The sequence below is a fragment of the Salvelinus sp. IW2-2015 genome, unplaced genomic scaffold (assembly GCF_002910315.2).
Source record: "Salvelinus sp. IW2-2015 unplaced genomic scaffold, ASM291031v2 Un_scaffold961, whole genome shotgun sequence".
In the NCBI taxonomy this organism is placed as follows: domain Eukaryota; kingdom Metazoa; phylum Chordata; class Actinopteri; order Salmoniformes; family Salmonidae; genus Salvelinus; species Salvelinus sp. IW2-2015.
The window spans coordinates 123273-147991 of NW_019942665.1; the positions used below are offsets into that span (position 1 = coordinate 123273).

Genomic DNA, 24719 nt, shown 5'->3' on the forward strand with positions numbered 1-24719 from the left:
TACCAAGCGCATGCGAGGTCAACAATGCTGATGGCTGGTTCCTACTACCAAGTGCATGCGAGGTCAACAATGCTGATGGCTGGTTTCTATTACCAAGCGCATGCGAGGTCAACACACACACGCTCTGCAAAGAAATACATGCCCTTTTCTGCACTGCCTGAGAGAAAGAAACCAGCTTATCTAGAGCTCCACTGTCCCATGATCAGTCAATTAAAACACTGATACTGCTATCTCCTTTTTCCTCAGCCTTTCACACCAATAGTGAGACTCCGTTTAGCTCAGCCAATACATGATGGGTCAAACGGATAATGCCAAGCGCAAGAGATGGGGAAAAAATAGAACTTTTGGGGGATGTGGTTACATGTCTAAGAATAGCCTTGTTATGCAATGGCAGGTACACCTGCTGGACCCGTGGCCATGAGAGAGAGGGATGGAGGGGAAAAGGGAGGTAGAGAGGACTAGAAAGAGTGATGAGGTCAGATGATAGAGAGAGAGAGAAAAGGGGGAGAGGGAGGGAGCGTATGATACAAAGTTAGCTGTATTGATGAATCAGTTTGTTTCCCTAGCCACACACACAGCTGTGCTCTATATCAGGGCTGGATGCCTGGCTGATAGGACGCCTGGCTGACAGGACGCCTGGCTGACAAAGCTCTCCATAGAGAAACAGAGGGTGATGAGAACAACACTCAGCCAGCTTCACTGAGACGCTTCACCAACATCAACACAGAGAATCAGCTAGAACATTCAACAAAGGACAACACGTGTCCATCCATACTCCTCCACAAAGGGTTAACATATACTGCAAAAAAAAAAAGGAGGTGGGGATAAAGGAGTCTGACCCTCCCCCTTCAATTCACCTGTATAAGCCCACTCATGTATATGATCTGTCATACAGGCCTCTCCCTTTAAGGGAACAGTAGATCCATGTGCACAGGGCACCGGCATATGTATGCGTTAAGCATGGACGGGTCCGTGGGGAATGGGAAAAGCCTTTCAGAGCCTGGTCTTGTTGGGGCTGTGTGTATTGTTTGACGGGGATTTTTCTCCTTTCACTCAAATCCATATCTCAAAATTCGAATTCAACCTCCTGTGAGACGGATCTCAGAGGTTTCTCTCTCTACCAGTCTCGCTCTCCCTATTGCTGTCTCTCTCCGTCTCATTTGGTCTCTCTCTCTCCGTATCGCTCCCCTTCTGCCTCAGATTTTGGAACATCTGGCTGTGTGTTGGCTGGGCAGTTGACTGATCTCTGCAGTGATGTGAAACCACAGCAACACGTTGATTCAGTAAATAGACCCTGATAACACACGTGGCTCTCCTTCCATCCTGTCTCCAGGCTATATTTTTTGCAGCGAAACAAAAACAAACAATCTAACCCTCCAAACCTCTCAAAGGGTTCTCTGAAAGTTCCCCTATTCACACAACTTCCATAATAACCATGGCGAGAATTAAATGAAGACTTTTATTGATCTAGCCTCAATCAAACTGAGCCAGGAAGAGAGCAACACGTGTGTGTGTGTGTGTGTGTGTGTGTGTGTGTGTGTGTGTGTGTTTAGATGGATTGCTATGCGTCAACCACTTCAACGTCTAGGAGATGGATGAGACGAAAGAGTGTTACCGTGACAACAGGCTGTGGAGATGAACAAGGGTTTTATATAAGGGTGAATGCACTCAGGGCAGGTGTGTGGGTGGTTATGAAGGATTGAGGTATTAGAAAACCACCCTCCCCTCTGACACACACATAGCTAATTAACATTCTCCCAATAATGGTCACCTACATTAAGGATCTGACTGTGGAGGTGTGAACCCATTGCGTGAACCCATTAAGCAGTCTAATGCCACACAGACACACACCAGAGCCCTTAAACTCAACTCTGGACCTGGAAGCCAGTTCCACTGCTTTGTTTCCCCATTGTTCCCCTCTAATCAGGGACTGATTTAGACCTGGGACCCAAGGTGGGTGCAATTAATGTTCAGGTAGAACAGAGAACCAGCAGGTTCCGGACCTCGTAGGGTATCCCCTGCAATCCTCAACCCTCTGCAATCCCCTGGACCAGAGGATTGCAGGATTTTAGGGTGCTACAACCTAATCGGCTTGTCCACTAGATCTAACAGGCAGTAGTGATGGGTAGGGGGGATAGATACATGTACACATATTTTGGACGATATATCATATCTTATTGTTTTGAGAAGCTTGTTCTCCATCTTCTTTTTAAAAAGGGAGCCAATTTGTTTTCAGCACTTATTTCCATGACTGATCAAAACTCTCTCATGGCTCTTTCTTGTTCCTCAGCAGCAGACATATGGTGAGCAATATGTTTGGAACATTTATCGCAATACATATAGAATCGGCACCAAAGTATCGTGATAATGTCGTATCGTGAGGTCCCTGGCAATTCCCAGCTTTACAACGCAGTGAAGGAAAGTGCAAGATGTTTTACTGGAGGGCCACACAACGCTCTGGACCTGAAAACCATTCAGCCCATCTAACACTAAAGCCACCTCAGAGTCTGGAACTGCCTAGAAGGAAAGGACAATGCAGTCAAAACACGTGTTCCTACATTTCACCTGACAAGACTGAACCCAAACATTAACACTGTTGATTTGATGTGCAATTTACATTTACTGTACTTTTCACAGCATTTGTCAATAATAAAATCTGAAAATACTCTGGATACATTCAGTAACATAATAGGGTTGGGATTTGAGAGAGGTCTAACTGGAGTCTCCAAGTGGCCACACACCTCTCCAAACTGTGCACAGTTCAGTCATTTCAATGCACCTTCATGACTCAAGGAAATAGCTTTCAAGGTGCTTTTTTGAGCTCTCCTAGCTTTGCCATTGAGGAAATGAAGCAAGCACACTTGTAGTTGTTTTGTTTGGAACACAACCCTGTGTCCACACAACCACAGTTGCTGTTTACGCAATCCAAAAACATTCCTATATAAAATCACAATCTGGATCAGGTGGATCATTATTTTGAAAGCTAACATTGTTGCCAATACAATACGCTAAGTTATAAAATATGATCTTACAGTGTTAGGCTTCAAAAGGCACTTCAGACAAACCGGTTGTAATTTAGGTGCGCATCAAATGGAGTTATGAGTACATTCAAGTGCGTATTCCGCGGGAAATTTTCTTCACAATACGACAAACATAGGCTCATTTTGTTCAAGACAACTGAGTATAAGGCAGGTAATCCATGTAACTGTGGATGAAATATGATATGAATTGTAGATTTGGAATCACAGGTGTGTGGTGTGCTTGTATGACATTAAATCTGTATTTAATATAACCCTCATCGTCTCATCTTTTAGAACACAGACTCCTCTCGACATGTCGCCTTCCACATTTCCCTCTCAGACAACAACAAACATACAAAAGTAGGCCCATTAGTGGGAGGGATGCGGGCATGTTCTTGTTGAGAGCGATTCTCAAGTTTAAAATGACTGTCAGAAGATATCCAAGTGTGCTTACTTCATTTCCTCAAGCCGAGAACATGAGCACTGATGTCCCGTATAGCATGTAACTGTACAGCTACTGCGTTCCAATTTAGGCACTTATCAATGAGAAAATCAGCCATTTCCAACCCGTATATGGGATGACGGGTGTTGTGAGTGGAAAGGGCTACTGGAAAAGGAAATTAAATTAGGATAAATGTGATCAAGATTGTACTGTGAGTCTGGACTCATGTAATATCATCCCCTCCATGCCTAAGTCAATGGGTGAGACAGGTCTCAAGGGGGATGAGGCTGTGGATGGAGGGAGTTGGGTGCCAGGGAAGGAGGGGGAGCTGGATAGAAAGCAAACACAAGGATACAGCGTTCTGCCGTCCCTCTCTCCCAAATTCTCCCTGCAATTTCTCAAGCAAGAATTTTGCTACGACTGTCTGGTAGTGGTCTGAGTGGGGCGGGGGAAACTGAAAAATACCTGTTATTGGCAGAGGTTTGGAATGCTCTTTCTTATTGGTCTATTAACTAGTGGTGATGTCACCAGGCAGGTCAAAACTCCATCCCACCAACAAAGGCTGACATTTCAGGGGGTCTTTACAAACAGCTCTTACACTAAAAGGAATTTAGCATAATTTTCACAATTTCACAGTATTATTCCAACCCCATTGTGCCGAAATGTATATATAAAACACAGGAAATAACATTTGACTGCACTGGGCCTTTAAAAGAATACAGTTGAAATCAAAAGTTTACATACACTTAGGGTGGAGTCATTACAAATCTTTTTTCAACCACTCCACACGTCTTGGTAACAAACTATAGTTTTACCAAGTCTGTTAGGATATCTACTTTGTGCATGACAAGTAATTTTCCCAACAATTGTTTACAGACAGATTAATTAAATCACAATTCCAGTGGGTCAGAAGTTTACATACACTAAGTTGACTGTGCCTTTTAACAGCTTGGAAAATTCCAGAAAATGATGTCATGGCTTTAGAAGCTTCTGATAGGCTAATTGACATCATTTGAGTCAATTGGAGGTGTACCTGTGGATGTATTTCAAGGCCTACCTTCAAACTCAGTGCCTCTTTGCTTGACATCATGGGAAAATCAATAGAAATCAGCCAAGACCTCAGAAAAAAAATTGTAGATCTCCACAAGTCATCCTTGGGAGCAATTTCCAAACGGTACCACGTTCATCTGTACAAACAATAGTATGCAAGTATAAACACCATGGGACCACGCGGCCGTCATACCGCTCAGGAAGGAGACGCGTTCTGTCTCCTAGAGACAGACATATTTGGTGCGAAAAGTGCAAATCAATCCCAGAACAACAGCAAAGGATCTTGAGAAGATGCTGGAGGAAACAGGTACAAAATATCTATATCCACAGTAAAACGAGTCCTATATCGACATAACCACAAAGGCCGCTCAGCAAGGAAGCAGCCACTGCTCCAAAACCGCCATAAAAAAGCCAGACTACGGTTTGCAACTGCACATGGGGACAAAGATCGTACTTTTTGGAGAAATGTCCTCTGGTCTGATGTAACAAAAATAGAACTGTTTGGCCATAATAACCATCGTTATGTTTGGAGGAAAAAGGGGGAGGCTTGCAAGCCGAAGAACACCATCCCAACCGTGAAGCACGGGGGTGGCAGCATCAAGTTGTGGGGGTGCTTTGCTGCAGGAGGGACTGGTGCACCTCACAAAATAGATGGCTTCATGAGGGAGGAAAATGATGTGGATATATTGAAGCAACATCTCAAGACATCAGTCAGGAAGTTAAAGCTTGGTCGCAAATGGGTCACCCAAATGGACAATGACCCCAAGCATACTTCCAAAGTTGTGGCAAAATGGCTTAAGGACAGCAAAGTCCAGGTATTGGAGTGGCCATCACAAAGCCCTGACCTCAATCCTATAGAAAATGTGCGGGCAGAACTGAAAAAGCGTGTGTGAGCAAGGAGGACTACAAACCTGACTGAGTTACACCAGCTCTGTCAGGAGGAAAATTGGAAAATTCACCCAACTTATTGTGGGAAGCTCGTGGAAGGCTACCCGAAACGTTTGACCCAAGTTAAACAATTTAAAGGCAATGCTACCAAATACTAATTGAGTATGTAAACCTCTGACCCACTGGGAATGTGATGAAAGAAATAAAGCTGAAATAAATCATTCTCTCTACTATTATTCTGAAATTTCACATTCTTAAAATAAAGTGGTGATCCTAACTGACCTAAAACAGGGAATTTTTACTTGGATTAAATGTCAGAAATTGTGAAAAACTGAGTTTAAATGTATTTGGCTAAGGTGTAAGTAAACTTCCGACTTCAACTGTATGTATGAAAAAGTTGTAAAACATTATCCTAAATATAAAACCATCAATTTGGTTACCATTGGTGCTTAATATGAGTTGTCAGTATATAAATATAATATATATATTAAGTACATACTTTTATTTACTATCATTTCTTTGTTGTAAATGTTTTGGTGCCAAACTGGTGGCAGTAGTGAAAAACGTCAATAGTTGGAAAGGTTAATTAAAAATAATTCCATTGTTGATCAGATGCTTTTTTCATCAATTAGGCAATAACCATATGGTTTATCCACTAGAAACTCATGGACAATATCGACACGGATATAAAAATGAATACTATATCAACTTTTTTTTGTCAAAGTATAAATGACCGAAGTTACCATAGATCACCTGTTAATTACCAATATTAGCAAAGATTCCAGTAACTTTAGTAAATTACCAGTAGCTTTGCAACCCTATTCCCAGGAGACTGTTGTTCATACGCTTTTATATGATGGTGTGTGTGTGTGGGTGTGCGTAGCGCACATTGCTTTAACATGTGTTGGAGTGCTGGCACTTCTAAACCCCCGGTCCACAGTGCACTGGGGTGGGTCAGAAGTGGACACGGGAGCGAGAGGCTACCACTGATGAGAGAATAACACTGAGGAGGATAGAGGGAGGGGATTGACAATAAGAAGAAGAGAGAAATTGTGGAGGGGCAGGCAGCACAAGTCCACAAGCCCCTTTGTGACCACTTAGAAAGGAATGTGTTATTACATTTTTTCCAGAGTCGTCTGAAAAGGTATGTAGCCATCTGTTCATTAGAATAGTATTAGACAGTATACTTGTTTGTGTGTTAAAAGCTCAACTTACACGTTGATGGCGTTTTCCAGGACTGAGGGTTTGGTTCTCTCCAACTTGTGCTGGTTCTGGCCCAGATAGGCAAACCTGCAGAACGACACACACACAGACAGTGTTTAAACAGCTGATCACCACGGAGACCAAAACATCACAGATAACATAAGTAGCATCACACCTCTTTTTTTAGACACCACAGTATCAAATATTTAACATTGAATTAGGAAAGTATGTGGACGCCTGCTCGTCAAACATCTCATTCCAAACTAAAAGTAACATTGAAAAATAGTAATCAATATATATATAAAAACACAGAATCGCAAACAATGTTCATAAATCTGAGTTGACATTTCTGGAAGGCCAGCATCTCGGAGTCGCCTCTTCACTGTTGACGTTGAGACTGGTGTTTTGTGGGTACTATTTAATGAAGCTGCCAGTTGAGGACTTGTGAGGCGTCTGTTTCTCAAACTAAACACTCTAATGTACTTGTCCCTCTTGCTCAGTTGTGTACCGGGGCCTCCCACTCCTCTTTCTATTCTGGTTAGAGCCATTTGCGCTGTTATGTGAAGGGAGTAGTACACAGCGTTTTACGATATCTCTTGCCTGCATCTAGCTTATCTAGGGTGTAATCATTAGTCCAAAAGTTGCAAACAAGAGTTTCTATTGGACAAATTCAGGTTTTTATCCCAGTTTCGTTTGCATCCGTTTAAGAAACGTTTATCAACAGAAATCGATGGAATGAAGACACCCCTGATCACACAAACAGTTCACTTTGTATTCCTTCTCGCCTCTATGCACTCTCCTCTCACCTTTTCCCTTCGTTTGTAGACTTCAATGAACAACACTTCAGCTGTATGTGACCAGGCAAAAAAAAAACTTTCCAAGCCAACCCATATCATAACCGCTACATCGTTGTCACCATATTAGCTAAAGTAACGTCATAGTCAACATAGCTAATAGAACTAACTCATTCGTAAACCTGCTACATTCATACAGTAACGTTACAGTGTAGAGTCACAGTAAGCAGTTACACCGGCAGGCTCCGGCGGCAATACATTTTTAAAACCAAAAGCCTACCTTTACTTGGAAGAGTTCCAGTTATGGATAGTCATAGCCAGCAAGCTAACATAGCATCCCTCTTTTTGAGCCAGGTGTTTGAGTAACTAAACTAGCCAGCTGCATTTGCTAGCTAAGTGAAACTGAAAAAAAAAGTACAAAATCTCACATGCTTCTCCTTCATTTTTGAAGAAATTAATTTGTTGAAAACTGTTCAACTATTGTCTTTCTCTCTCTTTGAGTCAACTACTCACCATATTTGATGCAGTGCTAGTTAGTTGTAGCTTATGCTTTCAGTACTAGATTCATTATCTGATCCTTTGATTGGGTGGACCACATTTCAGTTCATGCTGCTCTGATAGGTTTGAGGACATCCTCCAGAAGTTGTCATAATTACTGTGTAAGTCTATGGAAGGGGGTGAGAACCATGAGCCTCCTAGGTTTTGTATTGAAGTCAATGTACCAAGAGGAGGACGGAAACTAGCTGTCTTCTGGCTACACCATGGTGCTACCCTAAAGAGTGCTGTTGAGGCTACTGTAGACCTTTATTGCAAAACAGTGTGTTTTAATAAATTATTTGGTGACATTAATATATTTAGTATAGTTTTATCTAAAAAGGATAACTTTTTATGTTTTAACATTTATATTTTTACGAAATTCACTGAGGGTGGTCCTCCCGTTCCTCCTCTGAGGAGCCTCCACTGGTTAAGGTAAAAGCAAGGTGACGTATAACCAATAATTATCTTCATACAATAGCTCCCAGTACTATACAATGGCTGTGTTCAGCTCCTCCAAAATGTGATATCTGAGTGACCAGGGTACAGAAGGACACAGGAACAAAGGACAGTATGACGAACAGCAGCTATAAATACAGAGCTGTGAGGGGAGAGCGAGAAACACAAAACTTTATTGTTCCCCTGGCCTGATTAATCTCTCCATTTCGGTGGTTCCATCAGGACGCCCCACAGGTAGGGAGACGTGAGTGTGTGTGTGTGTTCTGATGGGATTAGGCTCCAAGGGCCTTCAAAGGCCCAACACACACACTCAGTTGTTCATTGAGGAAGAGACGGCTGTAGCTAACCTGAGGTACCCCTCTGTGTCCTGAGTTCCATCCCTACACTGATGGCCACTATAGTATAGGCTGCCATAGCACATGGCGAAAAGCTCGGATGATGAGAGTAGAACTATACTTCTAAAGGGGGATTATAGATATGATCATACATACAGTACATATTAATGAGCCATTCATTGTATGTGTCCTACAGGCACAGTATGTACAGCGCCTTTAGAAATGATTCACACCCCTGGACCTTTTCCACATTTTGTTGTAACAGCCTGAATTCGAAATGGATTACATTTAGACTTGTTTTGTCACTGGCCTAGACACAATACCCCATAATGTCAAAGTGGAATTGTGTTTTTAGAAATGTTTATAAATTTGTTATAAATTTGCTGAAATGTCTTGAGTCAATAAGTATTCAACTCTTTTGTTATTGCAAGACTAAATAAGTTCAGGAGTAAAAGTGTGCTTGACAAGTCACATAAGTTGCATGGACACACTGTGTGCAATAATAGTGCTTCACATGATTTTTGAATTACTCTCTCTACACACCACACATACAATTAACTCTAAGGACCCTCAGTTGAGCAGTGAATTTCAACCACAGAGTCAACTACAAGGACCAGGAAGGTTTCCTGGTCCTTGTTTCTACCACCTATTGGTAGAAGGGTACAAATAAAAAAACAGACATTGAATATCCCTTTGATCATGACGAAGTTATTCATTACACTTTGGATGGTGTATCAATTAACCCAGTCACTACAAAGATACTGGCGTCCTTCCTAACTCAGTTTCATGGAGAGGAAGGAAACCACTCAGGGATTTCACCATGAGGCCAATGGTGACTTTAAAACAGTAACAGAGTTTAATGGCTGTGATAGGAGAAAACAGAGGATGGATCAACATTGTAGTTACTCTACAATAATAACCTATTTGACAGATATTCCAAAATATGGCACAATATTAACCTAATAAAAAATATTCCAAAACATGCATCCTGTTTGCAACAAGGCACTAAAGTGATACTGCAAAAAATGCGGCAAAGCAATTCACTTTTGTCCTGAATACAAAGTGTTATGTTTGGGGCAAATCCAATACAACACATTACTGAGTACCACTTTCCATATCTACAAGCATAGTGGTGACTGCATCATGTTATGGGTATGCTTGTATACTTTAAGGACTAATGGATTTATGCACAGGCAAAATCCTACAGGAAAGCCTGGTTCAGTCTGTTTCCACCAGACTCTAGGAGATGATTTACCTTTCATTAACCAAAAACACAGGTGACCAAGAACCGATAGTCACTTTGACAAAGTTCCAGAGTTCCTCTGTGGAGATGGGAGAACCTTCCAGAAGCACAACCATCTCTGCAGCACTCCACCAATCAAGCCTTTATGGTAGAGTGGCGAGATGGAATCCCCTCAGTAAAAGGCACATGACAGCCTGCTGGGAGTTTGCCAAAAGGCACCTAAAGGACTCTCAGACCCAAGATTCTCTGGTCTGATGAAACCAAGATTGAACTCTTTGGCCTGATGTTTTTCAGCAGCAGGGACTGGGGGATTAATCAGGATCGAGGGAAAGATGAATGGAGCAAAGTACAGAGAGATCCTTGATGACAAACTGCTCCAGAGCACTCAGGACCTCAGACTGGGGCAAAGGTTCACCTTCCAACAGGACAACGACCCTAAGCACACAGCCAAGACAATGCAGGAGTGGCTTCGGGTCAAGTCTCTGAATGTCCTTGAGTGGCCCAGCCAGAGCTCTGACTTGAACCCGATCGAACATCTCTGGAGAGACCTGAAAATAGCTATGCAGCGACGCTCCCCTGACAGAGCTTGAGAGGATCTGCAGAGAAAAATGGGAGAAACTCCCCAAATATAGGGGTGCTAATCTTGTAGCGTCATACCCAAGAAGACTCGAGGCTGTAATCACTGCCAAAGTTGCTTCAACAAAGTACTGAGTAAAGGGTCTAAATACATATGCAAATGTGATATTTCCATTTTTTATTTTTATTACATTTGCAAAAATGTGTAATATCCTGTTTTTGCTTAGTCATTATGGGTTATTGTGTGTAGAGTGATGAGAAAAATAAACAATTTAATCAATTTTAGAATAAGGCTGTAACGTAACAAAATGTGGAAAAAGTCAAGGGGTTTGAATACTTTCCGAAAGCACTGTATATGGCAATGGTCTATTTGCATATAGGCCTGCTGCAGCTCTGATTGGTTATGGCGCACAGGTCTGTGTAGAGTGGGCTCCCAAGTGGCGCAATAGTCTAAGGCACTGCATCTCAGTGTAAGAGGCGTCACTACAGTCCCTGGTTCGATTCCAGGCTGTATCACAACTGGCCGTGATTGGGAGTCCCATAGGGCGGCGCACAATTGTCCCAGCGTGGTCCGGGTTTGGCCGGGGTAGGCCGTCATTGTAAACAAGAATTTGTTCTTAACTGACCTGCCTAGTTAAATAAAATAAATCAAAACAAGAGTAGTGCCTGTCAATGGAATAGAATCCTACTCAGATGCATTCTGCCTACTATCTGCCTCTTCTATAGCTAGTTCATTTTGTTTCAGTATGTTGCATTGAAACGGGCTAATACTGCGTTGATTCATCACAATTCCTACAGTAAAGAGAAACGTTGACAGTATTAACAGGGAAAACTCTAGAAAGTTGAGTGAAGTTCAGTCTCGTGCTTCTCTGCGCTCGCTGATATTTCTTCTGCGCGGCAGTCCTGGGGAAGCTTAGTGGGAACATTGGGTGCAACTCTAAACTCAGCAAAAAAAGAAACGGCCCTTTTGAGGTCATTAATGTGCCGTTCTCCAGTTGACAGAGTCCATTTAGAACATCACCCTAATAGTGACTATGGGACGGCCTGTCCCCGTCTTCCTAACAGGTAGGTCTTCAGGACAGGATGTCTTCTATCATTATCATTATCAACATCATCATTACAGAGAAAAGGATCAGAATCAGACTGACTGATCATCAGTTGTGTTTGTCTCACAGGGACCACTTTCATAACGAAACGTGTCTCTGTCATGATTAGACGTTTGGGCAGTTTTGTGTCAGTAGGTCAGAAGCTCACAGGGGTTGAAATGCAATACTCAGTGTGACGGCAGTGTGAAGATCGATCTTTTCGGCATACCGTCAATCATCAAACACCTGACTCAGTCTCACATGATGCGTGGAAGCCACTCATTTTCATGGTGTGTGTGTGTGTGTGTGTGTGTCTCACCTCTCATATATGAGCATGTCCTCCTCTGCAGGGAGCGCAGCCAGGTTGAGTCCATAGGTTTCCCTCATGGACTGTTGCAGGAAGTCCTGTGTGGGGGCAAGGGTCAAATGTTAGGGGTCAAAAGGTTAGAGCGAGGTGAGAGGTAACAGTGAGGAGTGGGATGAAAGGATACAAACAAACAGTATGAAATCATTCTGAACAACTCTGACTAGACCTCCTCAAGCACTCTCCAACTGTACAACCGTTCAGATTGTACCCCCCTTCCTCTAACCAGGGACCAAACCTGAGGAGAACATATCAACACAGCCTCCCCTCCTGAGAAACACTAGACGTGGGAAGTGTAGTTTACTGTGGGAGGTGTGCTTTGTAGTCCGCAGGGAGAAAATAGATGGCTTTTCAGCAAACACACAGCCACAGGAAAACTACAGACTGGAACACCTGTGATTGTCACCACAAGAGACTAGAGTGAGAATGAATACTAACAACAATAAAGATGAAGTGTACATCCATCTTCTGTCCCTACATAACGTGGATGGTCCAGAGGTGGTTTAAGTAACAGCAGTAGCCTTTCAAGCACTCTTCTCCTCTGAGATGATGGGACAGATCTATGTCCAAAACAAAACATAGCATTTCCATTCAAAGGCTATGGATTCAGCCTGCCGCCATGGTCTGTGCCCAAGATGAGAGAACTGGAGGGAGGTGGCCGGGTACAACGAAATACAAGAGAGTGAAGCTTTGCAAACACACACACAGAAACAAACTCTCACACGCACGCACACAGAGGGAATATGGAATTAGTGTGTCTAATTATACAGCAAGCAGCAAGGTAATGATCAGATGTTTAAATATTTGATCAGTTATGTGTTTTTCTGGCGCCATAGCAATCCATTCTCTGGGACAGGCTCGCAGGCAGCGACACGAGACACGTGTGTGTATGTGCCGACACGTGAGCTAACCGCTAACCTTCTATCACAAAATATTCATGACCCCCCTCCCTGCTACCCACTCCAGATCCAAGAAGAGGCAGAAAACATATATGAGGGAAGCATGTTATAAATGAAGCCTGAGGGAGAAAACGTATGAGGGAAGCATGTTATAAATGAAGCCTGAGGGAGAAAACGTATGAGGGAAGCATGCTATAAATGAAGCCTGAGGAAGAAAACATATAGCTGAGGGAAGCATGTTATAAATGAAGCCTGAGGGAGAAAACAGTACTGGAGTTAATGGATATTTACAAAAATATATATTTTATTCAATGTTTTTTTGCCTCTCGTTGTCAAAAGCAATCAGTGTGGTTGTTACTGGGGATGTGAGGATGAGTGAATCTGTCAAGAAAGACTGGGAGGGGAGAGGATGAATCAGAAAACAGAAAGCAGCATGTGAATTAACATATAAAGGTATATTGACATCTAAGAGCATGTGAATGAAGATGTTAAATAAAATAAAAGGTGTCAGCGGAGGAGGGTAATCTCTTTCTTTCGCTCTGTCTTCATCTCTCTATCCTGCTCTCTCCATGGCTCCTGTCCTTTCTCGATCTCTCATCACGTGTAGACGGGGAGAGGAGAGAGCTTATCCTTGTGGTATCTTCTGTTTAGAGAGTATGAGATGGCCCTTAACCTGAACACTTCACTCAAGAATGTAAACAGAGGACGAAATTACCCACAAGCCCCCAGCTGGCACCAGAAGCCATGTTGTGTGGATGCCTGGCGGCACACGAAAATAAAAACTTGATTCACCACCACCGACCTCGCCGCTTCTTCACACAATGAGGGTCTAGTCGGTCAAAGAGACCCCAAACAGCATCTGGGTCACCATCGCCGCTGACAACAAATGTGGCACACAATAGTCTCGTTATAGCAACAGATTGAGTACAATTGGGATTTTGAAGCAAAGCGTGACATTTTTATGTGTCCCGGTGTACGTCACTGGGCTTGGCTGTCGATTACTCTGTCTCTTTTCTAGTGGCCTCTTTTCATCTCTGTCCATCCATCTATTCATTTATGCTATTGTTGTATTTTATGGCAGAGTATAATTTAGCCCATAGCTGTAGTCATAAAACATACAGGAGGAATGACCGTTCGAGGAAGGTTCAGTAACTGGACATTGAGAAATAAGTTGAGAGATGAGTCGAGACAAAGCTACCATAGACCTACCCAGTCTATGATTGACAAACAGAGATTTCAGATATGATATGAACTCAGGGGAAGAGGCCTTTCCAAACCAACTGTCCTAAAGGATGGTAGAATGGATAGAGAAGGAGAGACTTCTCAACTCGTTGTGTTGTCTCTCACAGGGAAAAGTACTGTGAGCCATTACTTAATTAACTACATCCAAGTCATCTACTTCGTTAGGATGTCCAGTTCTATACAATTCATGAGTTGGTAATTGCTCCTCATCTTCAATATGCTCCCCATCTTCCCCAGTTCATTTCCTGACCTGAATGAGCTCCAATGGAATCTACTCACATCTTGCTGCCAATCTAAACCCCCCTTTTATGGTAGCACTCACATGAGGTCCAGGTGATGGTACCACTCTTAATAGACAGTAGTACTACCACCTGGGTACCAGTCCAACAGCATGTCTGTGTCCCAAATGGCATACTATTGCCTTTGTAGTGCACTACTGTTGAAAAGGCCCATAGGGCGCTGGTCCAAATTAGTGCATTATATAGGGAATAGGGTGCCATTTGGGACACAGCCACACAATGTATTCTGACTGAGGCTGGCTTCAAAGGGCTAAAGCCCAGCTCCGCTTCTAGGTCATCCTATTCAAATTCAAACTCCCATTGTCTTCCCTCCGCTCGCTCACGAAGGAGAATATTCAACCAGTCCAGTTGTCATGGAAACACAGAGACCTTGAGTCACAAACGAGAGATGAGAGCCCCCCGTTTTTTGTTGTGAAGTGTGTGTGCACATGAAAATGGATCAGTGTCATGTATTTTATTCACTCTAGTATAATCATTATGATACAATGTATTAGACTGGTGACTGTGGATAATGTTGATGATAGAACACAATATCAGCTGCGGTGGTATGTTAGTCTTCTACATTTTGCTCTGCTGTCTAAAAAGCCAAACCAAACCGTCAAGCCAAACCGTCAAGCCAAACCGTCAAGCCAAACCGTCAAGCCAAACCGTCAAGACAAACCGTCAACCCAAACCGTCAAGCCAAACCGTCAAGCCAAACCGTCAAACCAAACTATCAGTGTCCTGGGGAGTTCAATCAAACCATAAGAACTCAAACTGTGTTGAAAACACTTTTGATTACATATAATTTATATGTCATATTATGGATTCATTATCTGAATGATTATGCGACCATTGTGATAATCTCAATGGATAGGGGGGAAATTAATGTTCTCAAACAATAACACCGATAGGTCAACTCCGTGAGTGAGAGGGGGAGAGAGGGAGACAGATGGTTGGCTAGAGAGACAGAAATGGGAGGGAGAGGGAATGAGAGAGGGCCAGTTAGCGAGAGAGAAACCAAGAGAAACCTCATTATGTTCTGAACATGTGAGGAGAAACAGGAGAGCTCCACCTGACACTGAAAATCTTTTTTAAATTGACACAGAATGAGTTTTCAATCTCGATAGTTGAAATCTTCACTTTTAGTTAGCACCTTCTCTCCCAAGGTCCAGTTTGCATGTCAGCTGACATTTAACTCAGCTGGCTACCTACCTGTGTGTGTGTGTGTGTGTGTGTGTGTGTGTGTGTGTGTGTGTGTGTGTGTGTGTGTGTGTGTGTGTGTTTCCCATCCATACCTCCTGAGTGCGAACGCTCTCCCCAGACTCGGTCAGTAGTTTGACGGGGGTGGAGCGTTGGGACACTGATCCGTCATCGTCGCGGTCGTCCTCGGAGTCGTCCTCTGAGCTGCTGGAGAATCTGTTCCTCGCTGTGGGGGCGGGGGGCGCTGCGCTGTCTTCTCTGGACCACCGTCTCCTCCTTACTGCTCTTAGCACTACACACACACTTACATTTTAGTCATTTAGCAAACGCTTTTATCCAGAGGCGACTTACAATTCATGCCTTCATCTTAAGATAAGTGGTTGTCTCACCAGCTATCACACACATTAGTAGTAGTAGTAGTTAGTGTCAGTAGTCCATAGCGTGACCATACTGCTCTTAGACACACAGAATAAACAGACAGTAGAGGTAGAGTACCGTTGGTAGTTTTTTTTAAATAACATGGTTAACAAGACGGAGCCAGACTGAAAGGCTGAGAAGAGAGAGAGAGAGAGAGCGCGAGAGCGAGAGGTTAGGCAGCAGGACAGAGGGGAGTAGGGGAAGTGAGCGAGTGGTTAGTGGGAGGAGAGAGATTAGGCAGTCAGGACAGAGGGGCGTAGGGTGGAAGGGCCGAGGGAGAGAGATAAATTAGGGGGGAGGAGAGAGGTTAGGCAGCAGGACAGAGGGAGTGCGAGAGAGGGCGAAGAGAAGAGGTTAGGGGGAAGAGAGAGGTTAGGCAGCAGGACAAGAGGAGTAGGGGAAAGTGAGCGAATGGTTAGTGGGAGAGAGAGAGGGTTAGCAGCAGGACAGAGGGGAGTAGGGGAGGGCAGAGGAGAGAGAGAAGTTAGGGGGAGGAGAGAGAAGTTAGGCAGCAGGACAGAGGGGGTGGAGAGAGGGAGAGAGAGAGGTTAGGGGGAAGAGAGAGAGGTTAGGGGAGGGGACCGAGGGGATAGGGGGAGGGCAGAGGAGAGAAGAGGTTAGGGGGGAAGAGAGAGAGTTAGGGGGAGGACAAGAGGGGGTAGGGAGGTGGAGAGAAGGAGAGAGAGAGTAATCAAAGCGTTTGTCCTCTCTCTACAACGCGATGGACAACTCCACTCTGGATGCCTACATAAACACTCCAGTAGAGAACGATACCGGACACTCAATCATTCATTAAAAGGTTGCGCTTTGATAAATAAACCATAAACAGCCATTGACTGGTTAAAGGAACAGGAGTAAACATGCCCTTTATAGCTAGTTCAATATTCATACTAACACACGTAATTGCTCAACAACTATGTGTTATTGAAGGTTTTCAAGAAGGTAAGAGGTGGTGTGTGTGTGTGTGGTGTGTGTGTGTGTGTGTGTGTGTGTGTGTGTGTGTGTGTGTGTGTGTGTGTTGTGTTGTGCTCACATGAGTCAGCTAATGGAAGATGAGTGTCTTGTTTTTGGCCACCGGCTTCCAGATACACGGTTGAGACACAGAAATATACAAACGCACATAAACAACGCCTGTGCGAAACACACACACACACACACACACACACACACACACACACAACCACACACACACACACACACACACACACACACACACACACAACCACACACACACGACGCGAACAAAGAGAAGCGCACCCACGAGCACACACACACACACACGTCATGATTCTTTACTCCAAACGGGTGGCGGTTCGTGTGCTAAGTATATGATTACAGTGAGAGTAGTTTCTAAATGTACCAAAGTATTTCACTACCGTTCAAAAGTTTGGGGTCACCTCGAATTTTCCTTGTTTTTGAAAGAAAAGCAATTTTTTTGTCAATCATTTCTAGATTATCTACATAGGCGTACATAGGCCCATTATCAGCAACCATCACTCCTGTGTACCAATGGCACGTTGTGTTAGCTAATCCAAGTTTATACTTTTAAAAGGCTAATTGATCATTAGAAAACCCTTTTGCAATTATGTTTGCACCTCTGAAAACTGCCTAGAAGGCCAGCATCCCGGAGTCGCCTCTTCACTGTTGACGTTGAGACTGGTGTTTTGCGGGTACTATTTAATGAAGCTGCCAGTTGAAGACTTGTGAGGCGTCCGTTTCTCAAACTAGACACTCTAATGTTCTTGTCTTCTTGCTCAGTTGTGCACCGGGGCCTCCCACTACTCTTTCTATTCTGGTTAGAGACAGTTTGCGCTGTTCTGTGAAGGGAGTAGCACACAGCGTTGTACGAGATCTTCAGTTTCTTGGCAATTTCTCGCGCGGAATAGCCTTCATTTCTCAGAACAAGAATAGACTGACAAGTTTCAGAAGAAAGTACTAAAGTTTCTGGCCATTCTGAGCCTGTAATCGAACCCACAAATGCTGAATCTCCAGATACTCAACTAGTCTAAAGAAGGCCAGCTTTATTGCTTCTTTAAATCAGAACAACAGTTTTCAGCTGTGCTAACATAATTGCAAAAGGGTTTTCTAATGATCAATTATCCTTTTAAAATGATAAACTTGGATTAGCTAACACAACGTGCCATTGGAACACAGGAGTGATGGTTGCTGATAATGGGCCTCTGTACGCCTATGTAGATATTACATTTTAAAAAATCTGCCGTTTCCAGCTACAACAGTCATTTACAACATTAACAATGTCTACACTGTGTTTCTGATCAATTTGATGTTATTATAAATGGACAATTTTTTTTTGCTTTTCTTTCACAAACAAGGACATTTCTAAGTGACCCCAAACTTTTGAACGGTAGTGTGTGTCTCTGTCCCTCTCTCTCGCTTTCTGTCTTTTGTAACAAGCTGCCATATTGTGTCAGTCTGCTTGGAACCTGTTTCTAATGTATTAAGTGTGTATGTTTAACTTGTGTTACCATTTAGTTAGCTGGTAAATAAATAATTAAACCAATTTGTGTAGTACTGAATCATAAGTAAGGCTGGGGATTTTGCAGATGCAGGAGGTTACGACTGTTCAGAATGTCGATATGATACGAAGTTATGATTAATACATTGACTGTTTATAGATGTGTTAGGTTAAGACCTTTAGAGTTTAATTTGGGAGATGGTAACTCTAAAGAACCGCTCTTGTGGTGCCCCAGATCTTAATGAGTTAATTGTTACCTGATTAATTGAATAAAGTAACAATTAAACATAGTTAAGTGATAAGATAAATAACAGTCATCACAGTCATCAGACTAATTAACGTAAAGTCACGACACACGCGAGTAGAGTACACTCACCCAATCACAGCAGATTTCCCAGTCTCCTCTGGCTTGCGCACAGTGAAGGGGCTGGGGTCCACTCCTACCGTCTTGGGCATCAACTCCCTTCAAACACAGAGAGAAAATAATCACCACCTTATTATCCCAGGAAAAACACATCATAGTTAACCTCATGTCTGCACCCAGATCCAAATCTCTTTTGTCTCTCTGCAACAGGCATATGGTGAGTACACCAAACATTAGGAACACCTTCCTAATATTGGAGTTGTGCACACCCATGGAGTTGCTGACCAAGAAGACTGTGAATGTTCCTGAGTGGCAGAGTTACTGTTGACTTAAATCAATTGAAAATCTGGCAAGACCTAAAATTGGCTGTCTAGCAAAGATCAATAACCAATTTGACAGAGCTTGACGAATTTGGAAAACAATAAGGGGCAAATGCTGCACAATCCAGGTGTGGAAAGCTCTTACCCAGAAAAACTCACAGCTGTAATCGCTGCCAAAGGTGCTTCTACAAACTATTGACTCAGGGTTTGAATACCTTTATAAGTGAGAGATTTCTGTAATTAATTTCTAATTATTTTTTAAAAATCTAAAAACATGTTTCTACTTTGTCATTATGGGGTATTGTGTGAAGATTGGTGAACAAAAAATCCCCATTTAATCCATGTTGAATTCAGGCTGTAACACAACAACATGTGGAATAAGTCAAGGGGTATGAATACTTTCTGAAGGCCCTGTATATAATACCTTCATTGTCAATTTACAATTATAATATTTTTGCTCCGGCCAGTATTCAGACATCTCATTGTATGAAAGTAAAAAGCAACGTGGTTAGCCATTACCCAGTGGATATTGATGTAACTGTCTGCAGGTCAGGGTACCTACCGTGCAGAGTTGGTCATAGCTATGCAGAAGGTGTCGTCAAAGGAGGTGAGTTCGTAGGGTTTGAAGAACTCTGTGTAGGTATCGATGCTCTCGTCGTAACGGTTCACTCTCCTCACCCCTACCTTCTTCATATTCTCCTCACAGGGAACTGGAAGCACACACACACACACCCTGATTAGGACACACACACATATCAGGACACGACACACTAACATATTGTACATACAATGCTCATAGTGTACACACAATCACACACACCGTGAAATTAGAGAAAAGTATATTCTTTTCATTTATGTCGGTCATGATTTTGGCTTTGAGACAAACTTTACTTTCCAACCCAGATGTGTGTATGTGTAATAGATACCTTCATCATAGGGCAGAGGCAGGTAGGATAAGATCCCCTCCGACCACCAGTACGTATAGCTAGAGAGAAACACACAACAAGGATTAGCTAACAGCGTTCAACATTATGATAAACGCAAGTTTCCGTAAGGTTTGCATTCCTTACATTCTCTACCTTCACTGCCATAACACCAATGAATACCGTACTTCCATAAGCCAGTTATGAAACTAGGATTCAGCTCGACGACAGCCTAACAACTAATACATCATCCCTTTAATTCAACTAAGTCCAGTTTGTGCAAATAAATACAGCAATTATAGGGAGTTGTGTGGCTGGTTGAGAGGAAAAAGACTGACTGCAGATTTCATTTCTTCAGATAATAACAGAGCCATCTTGGCCTTTGTAACTGAATGGTGGAGTGGCCACAGCAATCTGGGTCTGTCATTATGACAGCAGCACAACCACAAAGAGTTGACTGAACACAGGCAGGCAGGTAGGCAGACAGATCTGGGTCAGAACATACGAGAAGAGAAAGGGAAAGAGGGAGTGAGAGACTGGAAGACAGAAAGAGAGGAGAGTGAAAGACAGTGAGAGGGGGTGAGAGGGCATCAAAGTAAAAATAAGAATGAGAGAGTGAGAGCGAGAGAGAGCGGTAGTAGAGGTCTGCTACCCTACCCGAGCCAGACGGGCCACGACATTATACATGGGGTTAGGGATGGGTAGGGACTGTTTTTTCATCAATAACTACAGTACGGGCAGGTCACTAACATTTTGAACCTGTCATATCTGACTAAGATCATAACATGGTGTCAGAAGTGATTCAACTTCGTCAAAGATAGGAGAGATTATTTAACAGAAAATAACAATTTTCCTTGAGCTGTCTGAGTTGAGTGATAAAGTATCTAACTGCTCTCCTGTCTCTTCATTGAGCAGAGCGGCCCAAGCGGAGCCATTGCTATGGATACTCAAGAGCAGAGCGAGCCGCGTGCATGGAGCCAGTGACAGACAGAGAGGAGCAGCGAATGGATTTACTAAGAGAGGAAGTTACTTCTGATTTTGGGTTTTGGGCAGGGCCTTAAATTTGCCAGAAGCAATCAGGCCTGGGTAGGGTAGGGCCTGAACATCGCGGGCATGGTTAGGGCTCGGCTTAAAATTCATGACTGTGCAGGGCTAGAGGGAGCGAGGGGGTGGAGAGGACGTGAAATAAGAAAGAAAGAGACAGAGCGAGTGGGTCAGAGAGAGGGACCAAGAGAAAGAGATGGAGAAGAGAGACACATAAATCATAAAACACACACTCAGACAAGCTTCAGCATGCGCACGCACACACTGCTGTTCTGCAGGTAAGCCCCCCCCCCCTAAAAGAAACACAGATGCAGCTGGTAATCTTGTCCAAGTGATCTCCCACCAGGCATATCAGCGTGTGAGTACGCATCTGCCGTGGTGTGTGTGTACCTGCGCCTGTCGTGGGTCAGTGCCATAGAGTTCCTCTGGTGCAGGTAGAAGTCAGTGGGCAGCTCCCAGAGGTGAGGCTTAGACTCTGACGGCTGGTACACCTGCAGAAACAGGTTGATGGCATCCTGCCGGTCTGCATCTGAGACAGAGAGAGAGAGAGAGAGTCACAGAGACGACGATACGATAAGCACAATATGTACAAGACCGAGGTGGAAGTAACAGGAAGTAAATGTATCCTTTGTGTCCACATCACTAAGGAATTAACACAGTCCACACACACAGTTATGAAGAGGGCACGACAGAGCCTCTTCCCCCTCAGGAGGCTGAAAAGATTAGACATGGGTCCTCAGATCCTCATAAAGTTCTACAGCTGCAGCGCTGAGAGCATCTTCACTGGCTTCATCCCCGCTGGGTACGGCAACTGCAAGGTACCCGACTGCAAGGCGCAACAGAGGGTGGTCAGTACGGCCCAGTAGATCACTGGGGCTGAGCTCCCTGCCATCCAGGACCTCTATACCAGGCGGTGTCAGAGGAAGGCCCCAAAAAATGTCTACGACTGCAGCCACCCAAGCCATAGACTGTTCTCTCTGCTACCGCACAGCAAGCGGTACTGATGCACCAAGTCTGGAACCAACTGGACCCTGAACAGCTTCTACCCCCAAGCCATAAGACTGCTAAACAAGAGCTAATCAAATGGCTACCTGCTGCTGCTACTGTCTATTATCTATCTTGTTGCCTAGTCACTATAACCCTACCTATGTGTACATTTACCTCATACCTCTGCACATCGACTCAGTACTGGTACTCCCTGTATCTAGCAATGTAATTAAATCGTACCTCTGCACATCGACTCGAGTACTGGTACTCCCTGTATCTAGCGCATGTTATTACCTCGTACCTCTGCACATCGACTCAGTACTGGTACTCCCTGTATCTAGCCTGTTATTACCTCGTACCCCTGCACATCGACTCAGTACTGGTACTCCCTGTATCTAGCCATGTTATTACCTCGTACCCCTGCACATCGACTCAGTACTGGTACTCCCTGTATCTAGCCATGTTATTTGTACTCGTCATTGTTATTCACTGTGTATTTCTTCCTCGTGTCACTTTTTCTTTCTTTAACTCTGCATTATTAAAAAAGTACACGGATGTAAGCATTTCACGTTAGTCTACGCCTGTGACAAAAGTGAATGTTCTACAGTAACAGAAAGTAAATGTTCTATAATAACAGAAAGTAAATGTTCTATAGTAACAGGAAGTAAATGTAATTATTCTGTAGTGTTGGTCAGTTGGCTCAGATTTGACCTTAAATCAGACTATGGACTTTAAGGTGCCCACACGGTCATTTTGGACAGATAAAATAGAAGAGGAGGATAGAGAGAGAGAGGAAGATAAATCATCTAATACAACTACATGTACATTAAAGGCTCCAGGGACTCCTGTGATGAATGGATCACTGAGGGGAAAACATCATTACAACCAGACGGTTTGGAGGTGTGGCAGATGGGTGCTGCAGAGATCAGCGTTCGGTCGTCTGCGTGTCATCGTTCGGTCGTCTGCGTGTCATCGTTCGGTCGTCTGCGTGTCATCGTTCGGTCGTCTGCGTGTCATCGGTTCGGTCGTCTGGCGTGTCATCGTTCGGTCGTCTGCGTGTCATCGTTCGGTCGTCTGCGTGTCATCGTTCGGTCGTCTGCGTGTCATCGTTCGGTCGTCTGCGTGTCATGTGTTGTACCATGTTGTGGTGACGCGAGGTGTGATTGATTAGGTTTCCACACCTCCCTCTCTGCTGCGCAGCCCCATACTAACGCACTTAAGGGCCAAGGCGGGTAATTAGCTGCAAAACCAGGGTGTTTGGCAGCAATTACAGGCTCTTTCTATCTCTCTCCCTGGTCATTTCTAGAAGTAAATTTCATCATATTCAATAAATAAATAAGGAGTTAATGTCACACTATGGAGGAATACACGCAGCCACAAACATCAAGGAGAAGAAAACATGTGTTTTTACATTTGTGTGTGTGTGCTCGGTGTGTTAATTGTACATTGGAGGCAGGTTAGTGTGTGTGTGTGTGTGTGTGTGTGTGTTAGAGCTTGTGTTCCTTTAATTCAACACTATTGTTTCTCTGTTCTGTACATCCTCCACAGATGCAATAGATTCCGCATGTAGAATGTGATGTCAATGCTATACCTGTCCTTCTCAGTTATATACTTTAAATAACTGTTGTTTTGAGAAAGGGGTTACAGCTCAAGGGAAACACTGAAAAACAGTTGTGGAGCTGGCGTGTGTGTGTGTGTGTGTGGTCTCCATCATGAAACATGAAATTTTTAGTGAAGGACCCTATGACATCATACACAGGTGAGCTCCAAAGCTCACGTCCGGCCAAAAGTGTGACATGACCTTGAGAGTCAGTGAGGCAAGAGTAATATTGGGGCAATGACTAAATAAAAACATTAGCCTTGCCTGTGTGACTGAAATCACACACCGTCCCTGACCCACACAAACAGCCTGTATCATCAGGAACAGTGTGAGAGGAGAGGGATGATGAGGGGGAGAAAAAGAAGAATGGGAGGAACCCAGAGGAAAGAAGGTAGAAAGGCAAAACAAGTATTGCCGTGAAACCGACCATTTTGCATCTTGCCACATGCTTCAGTCACCACTGACAGGTGCACAGGCCGTACACATCAGTTTCCAAGAAAGACACCTGACGTTTCAAAGAGATTTACAAGGCAGAAGGTCCCTGGGCTTTATACCTGTTCTATTAAGAAGTTGCCTAAGGACTAAAGGTAACGTGGAACGAAGTTGATCACAAATACAAAGTCACCAATGTCTTTGTTATGCAACTGTTGCCAACCAAGGATAAAAAGATGCTTCAAATGAAAACCGAGATGACCGCATTAAAAGAGAACTGTATAGACTACAGGCCTATATATTTCAATCAATCCTATTGAAATACATTTCATGCTAATTCAATTGAGTTGTATTTTGCTCATTGTAGGCTACAGTCTGAAATCGTGTCTCAATATATTTCATGGTGTAGCATGTGCACATTTTTATATGGTAATTATAGGGTAATGCCTATGAGCATTACAATAAGTCGCCTCAATATTTGCAGCCATAGGTGATAATATCTCTCTAGAAGCTGATCTGTCATCAGTATTGTGGAATTATC

General features: G+C 43.5%; 1 protein-coding gene across 1 annotated transcript in view; it reads right to left on the minus strand.

Annotated features, from left to right (window-relative positions):
- Positions 1 to 24719, minus strand: part of fig4a (FIG4 phosphoinositide 5-phosphatase a) — a 116897-nt gene that overhangs the window by 16694 nt on the left and 75484 nt on the right. The window contains 8 exon segments of the mRNA XM_024136581.1: positions 6616 to 6690; positions 11949 to 12034; positions 15711 to 15827; positions 15829 to 15907; positions 18885 to 18971; positions 19755 to 19902; positions 20119 to 20177; positions 21550 to 21688. Coding sequence (XP_023992349.1) covers positions 6616 to 6690; positions 11949 to 12034; positions 15711 to 15827; positions 15829 to 15907; positions 18885 to 18971; positions 19755 to 19902; positions 20119 to 20177; positions 21550 to 21688 — 790 coding nt within the window.